The 9,965-nt window shown below is 31.9% G+C and overlaps 1 protein-coding gene across 1 annotated transcript in view; it reads left to right on the top strand.

Annotated features, from left to right (window-relative positions):
• LOC117179425 (E3 ubiquitin-protein ligase UBR4) overlaps positions 1–9,965 on the top strand; it is a 94,626-nt gene that overhangs the window by 65,325 nt on the left and 19,336 nt on the right. The window contains exon 14 of the mRNA XM_033371197.1: positions 3,264–5,308. Coding sequence (XP_033227088.1) covers positions 3,264–5,308 — 2,045 coding nt within the window. The remainder of the gene's footprint in view (positions 1–3,263; positions 5,309–9,965) is intronic.

Raw genomic sequence — 9,965 nt, 5'->3', positions numbered from 1 at the left:
TAACAAAAAAATAAGTTTCTACGAAAAAAATTGAATTTTCGATCCAAAAAGACGAATTTTTTTAACCAAAAAGGATGATTTTTTAACAAAATAGATCAATTCTCTATCAACTAGTTGCATTTTTATCCAAGAATTGATCAATTTTGTACTAAAACAGATGAATTCGTAATAGAAAATAAATTTTTTTTATAAGTGGAATTTTCATCTAGAAAATATTTCCGTTTCTTTTTTCAACACCAAAATATAAATTTTAAACATAAAATAAATTTGCTACGAAATAGTTAAGTTTTCAAGAAAATATTACAATAGCTTAATTTCTAACCAAACATTTGCATTTTTATCAAAAAAAAGATTTAATTTCTGATAAAACGGGTAAACGTTAAAATAAAAAACACAAACTTTAAAAAAAAAAGAGTTGAATTTTCAACCGCAAAGTTAACGAAAAAATTCAATTTTCTATTAATGAAAATAAATTTTGAAATGCTCAGAGAATTTATTTCTCGATTGTATCCTCGGTAATATTCTCATTCTCGTTACCTTTCTCAAAGAGAGCACAAGGAATTTCAAGTAAAGAATTATAATTTTAGTTTTTAGAATAAGAAATGTTCTAAAAGATTTATAATTGTTAGTTGAGACAAGGTATTGCAATCAAGATTTGTAATGTCTTTTTTAGCAAAGGGAATTTCATCAAAAAATTATAATTCAAAATTTTAAAATTATTTCAGGCAAGAATGGTTTTTTTGGCTTTTGGGGAAGAAAATTTTAGCAAGGAATTTTAATTTCGGCTCAGAGACAGAGAAGTTTCCGAAAGAATTATAATTCTAAGTTGCGTCAGGGGATTTTAAGAAAGAATTGTCAGGGCAGCGACTTGGCCGGGAAAGCGGGAATTTTCTTCTGATCGCATTAAAATTCAAGTTTTCATTATTTCAATATTTTTTGACAATTTCGAAAAGTGGTTTCTACTTTCTCGACAGTCGCTAATTTTTCAAATTATCTCAGTTTACTCTAAATCATAATTCATTATTTACTGTTTATTATTTTACATTATAAGAAAAGCCTTTTGCAATTTTTTCTCTGAGATTTTTTTTGCTGACTGAAGTTAAATAATTGAATTGATAATACTTCAGCATTATAGAAACAATCATTTTCTCAATTGAAAAAAATGGATTTACCACGTTTTATTCGCTAAGCTTCTCATTTGTCCTGACTTGGAGTTGGGAATTTTTTAATTCATAATTTTAATTGAAAATTTATCTCTGATTGAAACTGTAACTGCTTGGTTGCAAATCAATTTTTTTTAACTTAAAAATGTATCTTTTTTGTATGTAAATTCTACTATTTGGTTAAAAATTCGTATTTATATTGGTATTGGTTGTTCGAAAATTTATCTAATTTGTGAAAAATTCGCCCTTTTTGTAGAAATTTAATCTTTATGGTTAAAAATTCCATCTTTGTAGCCTAAAATTCAACTATTCCAGTTAAAGATTCATTATTTTAGTTGAAAATTTATCAGTTCTATTGAAATTGAATTTTTTAACTAAAATTAACTATTCCAGTCGAAAATTTAAATATTTTACTAAAAATCCGTTTTTATTGTTGTTTAAGAATTCGATTTTTAACAGAAAAAGTATCCATTCTATTCTCGGTTCAAAATTAATCTTTTTTGTATGAAAATTCTGCTATTTGGTTAAAAATTGATATTTATAAATGAAACTAGTTGTTCGAAAATTTATCTAATTTATGAAAAATTCGTCCGTTTTGCAGGAAATGAATTTTTATGGTTGAAAATTTATCTTTATGACAAACAATTTTTTTAATTGAAAAATTGTTGAAAAATGAACTTTTCTTGTTCAAAATTCAAGAGCTTGGATAAAAATGTAGCTTTTTTAATTTAAAATTTAACTATTTCGTTGAAAACTCACGTGTTTTCTTTGAAAAATCGTTTTTTTGTATGTTAGAAGATTATCTTTTTGTTTACAGGATAATTTACTTGTGTACAAATTCTTCTTTTCGGTTAAAAACTTAAGTATTACAGTTAAATATTTATAATTTTAGTTCAAAATTCATCGAAATTTATCTCTTTTGCTGAACATTTATTTTTGGTCTTAAAAATGTAATTACTCAATTTTTGGTTGAAAAATGATCTTTTTCAGTTGAAAATTCGTATTTTTTGGTATAGATTAATTTTCTTTTTCTAAAATTGATCTTTTTAATCAAAAATTCAGTTATTCTAATTAAAGATTCATCATTTTAGTTAAAACTTCATTTTTCTGTTTCAAGATTAAACTATTCCAGTTAAATATTTACCATTTTATTTAAAATTTCATCTTTTTTTGGTTTGAAAATGTAACTATTTTTTTAAAAGTTATTTTTGTAACGTATAATTTAACTTATTCCAATTGAAACTTCCATAGTTGTAGTTGGAAATTCATCTATTTATCTTACAATTGATCTTTTTTATTAAAAAATAATTTTTTGTTTGAAAATTTAACTATTTCACTTGAAGATTCATTGTTTTTTTATGCAAAACTCTTATGTTTCGCCTAAAATTGACTTTTTTAAACCAAAAATATTACTTTTCCATTTCCGGTTGAAAATGATTATTTTTTGTTGAAAAATTGTATTTTTCGGCAGAAAATTAATCTTTTTATTTGAAAATTGATCTTGTTTAAAAATGCATCCCTTTGCTTCAAAATACAAGCGTTACAGCTAAATATTTAAAATTTTGGTTGAAAATTTATCTCTGGTTTAAATTTATACTATTCTACTTGTAGATTCAGATTTTTGTTTGAGAACTTATCACTTTCGTTAAAAATTGAACTGTTTTTTTGTAAATCGGTTTTTTTTTTTTTTTTGGTTGAAAATCAATCTTTTCAACTATTCCATTTTTCGTAAAAATTGATGGTTTTTAGTGGAAATTTTAAGTATTTGTTTCAAATTAATTTATTTCACAATTTTTTGCTATTTTGTGTTAAAAGATCTTTAGAATGAACGTCACAAATTAAAATAAATGTTTGCATTTTGCGGAAAATATGAATCTGTTATTTTTAGTTGATCAGGAAAATAGGAAATATTGATCGGAAAAACCGGAAAATGACTGGGAATTTGAAATCGTACGCCGAATCGCCACTGTGATATTGTCATTCAATTGTTTTGAAAAGTGAGAAAAATTTATGTGGCTCTGTACTGTAAACAATTATACCTGGAAAAAAAAAACTGTAATTGTCAGGGAATTTGTTTGCAATAATTGTGTTTGTTCGCAGGATGTGAGAACACCCGTCTTCATCTTCGAAAGGCTTTGCTCGATTATTTATCCGGAGGAGAACGACGTCGGGGAATTCTTCCTGACGTTGGAAAAGGATCCTCAGCAGGAGGACTTCCTTCAAGGAAGAATGTTGGGCAATCCTTACAGCAGTCTGGAACTTGGACTTGGTCCCTTGATGAGGGACGTGAAAAATAAGATCTGCCAGGATTGCGAACTCGTCGCGCTTTTGGAAGACGACAACGGAATGGAACTTCTTGTAAATAACAAAATTATCAGTCTCGATCTGCCCGTGAAGGAGGTGTACAAAAAGATTTGGGTGGTAGAGGGCGGCGAGTGCGACGCGATGAGGGTTGTCTACCGGATGAGAGGACTTCTCGGTGATGCCACGGAGGAGTTTGTAGAGACCTTGAACGCGAGCACCGAGCAGGAAGTGAATAACGAGGAGGTGTACAAAATGGCAAACGTCTTGGCCGATTGCGGAGGATTGGAAGTGATGCTGGATCGACTTGCTGCAATACAGGACGTCAGCCGAGCAAGGCCTCTGCTCCAGGTTCTTCTGAAGCTCTTCCGTTTGTCGGTGAAGGTCAAAAGGAACCAGGAAGTTCTCAGTCGGCCAGAATTGAAAGCCGTTTCCGTGCTGTTGGATGTTCTGCAGAGGTGTTTGGAAACAGAATCGGACAGCTCGCAAGCCAAAGTCACCGAGCAGCTGCTGGACATCATGGAAAATATTTTGGCGAACGCTGCTGCACAGCCTCTCAGTTCCTTCGAGGCGTTTTCAAAGACTTTGGGCGGAGTTGCGCACATCAAGGCGCTTCTCTCCTGCACACAATCAGCCGCTGTCAGGCAGAGTCACAGTGTTCTGATGCATCTGGCCAGGGTTTTGGCGGCTCTCACCTACGGCAATTCAGAGAAAATGGCTCTGCTGTGTGACCACTTTAAGCCAGTATTGAACTTTTACAAATTCGACTTTGAGCACACGACCGAGGACGAGCAAAAGTTGGAGCTGTTCTGCATTCTAACCCAGGGTATTGAGAGGAACGCAATTGGTAACACGTTGAAGGACCATATTATGGGAATGGGCATTGTCAAGGACGCGTTTGAGTATATAACGATGCACGCGCCTTGTGTGAAACCAACACTGGTGAGGACCGACAGTGACGAGCTGAAAGAGTTTATATCGAAACCGGCATTGAAGTACATCTTGAGATTCCTGACGGGACTCGCGACTGATCACGAGCCAACCCAGTTGGCCGTTTCGCAAGTGATCATCAGCATCATTCACAGATTGGAGCAGGTGTCGTCGGACGAGCATGTCGGTTCGTTGGCCGAGAACTTGCTGGAAGCGCTGCGCACGAATAAGAAAGTGTCCGAGTTGATTGAGGAGGTGCGACAACACACGAGGAGCGAGAAGAAGAGGCTGGCGATGGCGATGCGGGAGAGGCAGTTGGGCGCGCTCGGGATGCGAACGAATGACAAGGGTCAGGTGACGGCCAGCGGAACGATTCTTCAGCAGATGGAGGATTTGGGCGATGAGACGGGACTTGTCTGTGTCATTTGTCGGGAGGGCTACAAGTTTAAGCCCAACATGGTGCTGGGAATTTACACGTTCACGAAGCGCTGCAATGTCGAGGAGTTTGAGACGAAGCAGAGGAAAACGGTGGGCTACACGACAGTGACGCACTTTAATGTGGTGCATGTGGATTGTCACATGTCGGCGGTTCGATTGGCACGGGCACGAGACGAGTGGGAGAGTGCTGCCCTGCAAAATGCCAACACAAAGTGCAATGGTTTGCTGCCACTGTGGGGACCGCAAGTTCCGGAATCGGCATTTGCCAGCTGTCTGGCACGACACAATACTTATTTGCAAGAGTGTACAGGACATCGGGACATCTCGTATTCGTCGACAATCCACGACTTGAAGTTGCTTCTGCTGCGATTCGCTCAGGAGAAGAGCTTCCACGAGGACACGGGCGGAGGTGGACCACAGTCGAATATGCACATAATACCTTACCTTATTCACATGGCTCTCTATGTCATCAATACGTAAGTTGGCAAAAATGTTATTTTTATATAACGGACTGTAACGAGCAATTTTTTATATTTTTAGAAGAAGAAAAAAACATATCCTTCCAACTTTGATTTTAACCGTTTTGTAAATAATTAGTTTAAGGGCATGTGAGACAGCTAAATACCTATATTACCGACGACAGTTTTTCAGTTCACTGAATGTTTTTTTGAACTTAAGAACTTTTTTTGTAAATAAAATATCGAGCTGAAACTTTAGGAAATCTATTAGAGTACAATAAAGTACGTTTAGGTACTGGATTTTGGTAGGAACTTCACTGAAAATTATTTCATCTTTTTTCTGAACCTCAACATTTTTTGAACGTTCGAACTTTTTTTATACATAAAATATCGGTCTCAAACTTTGAGAAATGCAAGAGCCGAAAAAAAACTACGTTTAAGTATAAAGCTTAATAATAAAAGATGTAAAAAAATATATTTCAACAATCAATTCCAACGGAATCGGCTGGTAACGTTGTACACGAAAATACGAAACCTGGCGGCCACTAGACGAGGCTCTAGAGAGTTCTTATTTTCGTGTACAACGTTACCGGCTGATGGCGTTGGAATTGATTGTTGAAACATGTTTTTTTACATCTATTATTATTAAGCTTTGTACTTAAACGTAGTTTTCTTTCGGCTCTTGCATTTCTCAAAGTTTGAGACCGATATTTTACGTATAAAAAAAGTTTGAACGTTAAAAAAATGTTGAGGTTCAGGAAAAAGATGAAATAATTTTCAGTGAAGTTCCTACCAAAATGCAGTACCTAAATGTACGTTATTGTACTCTAATAAATCTTCCAAAGTTTCAGCTCGATATTTTATTTACAAAAAAAGTTCTTAGGTTCAAAAAAACATTCAGTGAACCGAAAAAGTGAGGTCGGTAATGTAGGTATTTAGCTGTGTCACATGCCCTTAAGCTTTGTACTTTAACGTAGTTTTCCTTCGGCTCTTGCATTTCTCAAGGTTTGAGACCGATATTTTACGTGTAAAAAAAGCACGAACGTTCAAAAAATGTTGAGGTTCAGAAAAAAGATGAAATAATTTTCAGTGAAGTTCCTACCAAAATGCCGTACCTAAACGTACTTTATTGTACTCTAATACATTTCCCAAAGTTTCAGCTCGATATTTTATTTACAAAGAAAGTTCTTAGGTTCAAAAAAACATTCAATGAACTGAAAAACTGTGGTCGGTAATATAGGTATGTAGCTGTGTCACATGCCCTTAAGGGCATGTGATACTTTGTCGTGTGGTCAATCGGGTACAGTTCCGACGGATTTTTTTCCACAAAATGAAAATTTTTAAAAACTGAATTCGGAGATGCTATAAAATATCATAACGGACGTCCGCGGACTCTTTTTTCAGGGATAATAACAAAAAAATGTTATTGTGCTAATTACCAAATTTTATGCATGTATATTATTTTGTGGTTAGGGTGATTTTTAACTCTCTGTCATTCCGATAATGTTGGTCTCTGTCGTACCGATTCTGTCGGTAAGCATTCTATTATAATTATGGTGTAATCGTGGATCAGATCCGATGAAACTTTGAAACTAATGTTCAATTTTTCGCCACTGGGAAATTATTTATGAAATAAACTTTTTTGATTGCCTGAAAACAAGGTAGGTTTCGGGAGATTAGTTACTATGTTTATTTGCAAGTCCAAAGTTTTCGGCCAAAAATATTGTGTGGCTTGGAAGTAACGCACAGGAGAAGTGTAACATACATAACCTCCAAATATACACGTTGTTAGCAATATCAAAAAATTTTTGGAAAAAAAAACACAAATTAAGTGTGCGGGGACGTCCGTGAGCATGTTCGCTATCATTTCCCAAATTTTTAAGACAAAATATTGATTATTCTAGAAAAAAATCCGTCGGAACCTAAAACTGGTAAAATCGATACTAATTCCTAAGCGCTATGCAAATAAATCAGATTTTCCTAAATTAAAAATTTTTTTAATTAAACAAAAAAAAAGTGCGTGGGGACACCGTTAGCATGGTCGCTATCATGTCCCAAATTTTTAAGACAAAATATTAATTATTAAAGAAAAAAAGCCGTCGGAACCTAAAACTCATAAAATCGATAATTTTCTAAGTATCACATACCCTTAATTTTGATATTTTTCAATAATATCATTTAGTTTCGAATGCGTAATCAGGGTGGCCGCTGGACGGTGAATTTATTTTTTGACCGGGAGTTTTACAAATTTTAAGAAAAAAAGTCCGTCCGACTTTGTTTTCAACCTTTTTTTTTAAATTAGTTAAATTTTGATTTTTTTATTATGATATCATTCAGTTTAGAATGCGTATTTGAATTAAAAGAATTTCAAAATGCAGTTTTAAAGACTTAAAAATTGGCTTCGTTTAATATCAAAGATTTTTGATAACAAACATTTTTAGTTAATCAACTGTGAATATGAATTAATTAATGATTTCTTAAATTGAATTGTACTTGTAAGATTTAAGAAGTAAATAATAATTGATTGTACAAGGCGATTCGGAATCAGTTCACAATTTCAGAATTTCCAGATTTTAACGTTAAAAATTAAACTGTTTCAATTGGAAAGTCTTAAGCAACTGTAAATGTCCTATTGAAACTTTTTCAACTATTTTTAATTTTAAAATAACTTTTAAATAATATATTAATAATTAAAGGCTTTTATTAAATTTCAGTCTAAAATATTACATTCCTAAACCACGTAATTTTTAATTTTACAATTAAAAAAAAGAACAATTACTTAATATTTAGAAATAACAATTGAACACCTATTATTCTTAGAAAAAATCTATTAAGTTGAAGAAATATTTAGTTTCTACGTGTACCGATAAAGCCCAGCTATTATTACCAAAATTTCGGTGCAAATATTCCACGGCCTAATTTGAAACCAAATATAGATTTTGGCAGATTTCGAACGTGAAATTTAGAAGCTTTTTAATAATAACATTTTTTAAGATTGCTAGGAAAATTGAAAATGATTTTTTTTAATTATTTGAAATTCGAATAATTTTAAAAGATATTTAAAAGTTGTGAAAAACTTTTAATAATATTTTTGAATTTGAAAAAATTCGAAATAACATGTAGATGTTTCAAGAATTTCGAAGCATTTTAAATATTTTTCAGCCATTTGAAATTAAAATAATTTAACATAACATAATTCAGAATAATAATAACCGGAATTTTCAAATTTTAACAAATTCCGAGCTAGCACTGAAAATTTTCGAAAAGAAACAAAATTCTGAATCGGAACAAGAAATTTTTCCAAAAAATTATAATTCTAAGTCGAAACAGAGAGTTTTCAAATTTGAACCAGTTCTGAATTGAAACTGGTATTTATCCGAAAGAATTATAATTCTTCTTGGAACATGGAATGTTAAAATTTAAATAAATGCCGAGCTGAAATAGGGAATTTTTTATTAGAATGAATTCTAATTCTAAGTTGAAATGTAATATTTTCGAGAAAAATTAAAATCAAAAATTGTAACAGGGAATTTTACAAAAATTCGAATTCTTTTTGGAAACGGAAAATTTTCGATAAATACTAAAATTCCGGATTTGAAAAAGGAATTTTCAATTTTTAACCAATTCTGAGTTGGAACTGGAATTTATCTAGGAAAATAGAAATTCTCAATGGTAAATTGAATTTTTCTAAAAAAATTATTGTTCTGTCTTAAAACGAGGTATTTTCGAAAAAAATTAAATTATGAATTGGAACGGGGAATTTTTCCAAAAAGTTCTAATTCTTGAAGTTTGTTAAAATAGAAAATTTTCGAAAAGAATTAAAATTGTGGATTTAAACAGGGAATTTTTCGAAATGAATTAAAATTACGGATTATAGGGAATTTTCAATTTTTGACAATTGATAAAAGTTCAAAATTTATAATTTTGCAGTTTAACTGCATTTATTTTAAAATTGTGCAGTTGAAAAGCGTTAGTAGATTACATATTATACGTGCAAATTGTTGAGCATTTTAATACAAAATTGCTGAATGAAACAAATTTTAAACTTTAATTTTCGAAATTTAAAATTCAAGAGTTGCACTTTGAGTGCTTTCATTTGCAGTTCAGTTATTATTATTTTGAATAGAACAATTAGAATTAGTGTTCGATTTTTTAAATTTCATTGGCCGTGAGCAATGTTTGCGAACCGGGAAAGGATCGGTAACTTTTTTCTTTGACAAAAGCGGCCACCCTGGCATTGATTGATACTTCAATTTGGAGCGTTAAAAATGATAATGTGATAACCTGGATTTATATATTTGCAACTGAATCTAAATTTATAGAAGCCTACAATTTTTAGTGTGACAGGTTACCTGCATTTAGTTTAAAATTGTTTAGTTGAAAAGTGTTAGTAGCATCGATTTTATACGTGACAATTTCAATACAACATTTTTGAATTAAAATATTTTAAACTTTAGCAGGGTGGCCGCTGGGCCAGGAAACCGAAAAAACGGGAATTTTTTTCTTGACATTTTTTAAATAATATTTGGATTTCCAACCTAAAAAGATTAATTTGCAACTAAAAAATTATATTTTCATTAAGGGCATGTGACACAGCTAAATACCTATATTACCGACCACAGTTTTTCAGTTCACTGAATGTTTTTTTGAACCTGAGAACTTTTTTTGTAAATAA

The sequence above is a fragment of the Belonocnema kinseyi genome, chromosome 9 (genome assembly GCF_010883055.1).
Source record: "Belonocnema kinseyi isolate 2016_QV_RU_SX_M_011 chromosome 9, B_treatae_v1, whole genome shotgun sequence".
Classification (NCBI taxonomy): domain Eukaryota; kingdom Metazoa; phylum Arthropoda; class Insecta; order Hymenoptera; family Cynipidae; genus Belonocnema; species Belonocnema kinseyi.
The sequence above is the reverse complement of the archived record's forward strand: the minus strand, read 5'-3'. Positions and strand labels throughout refer to the sequence as shown.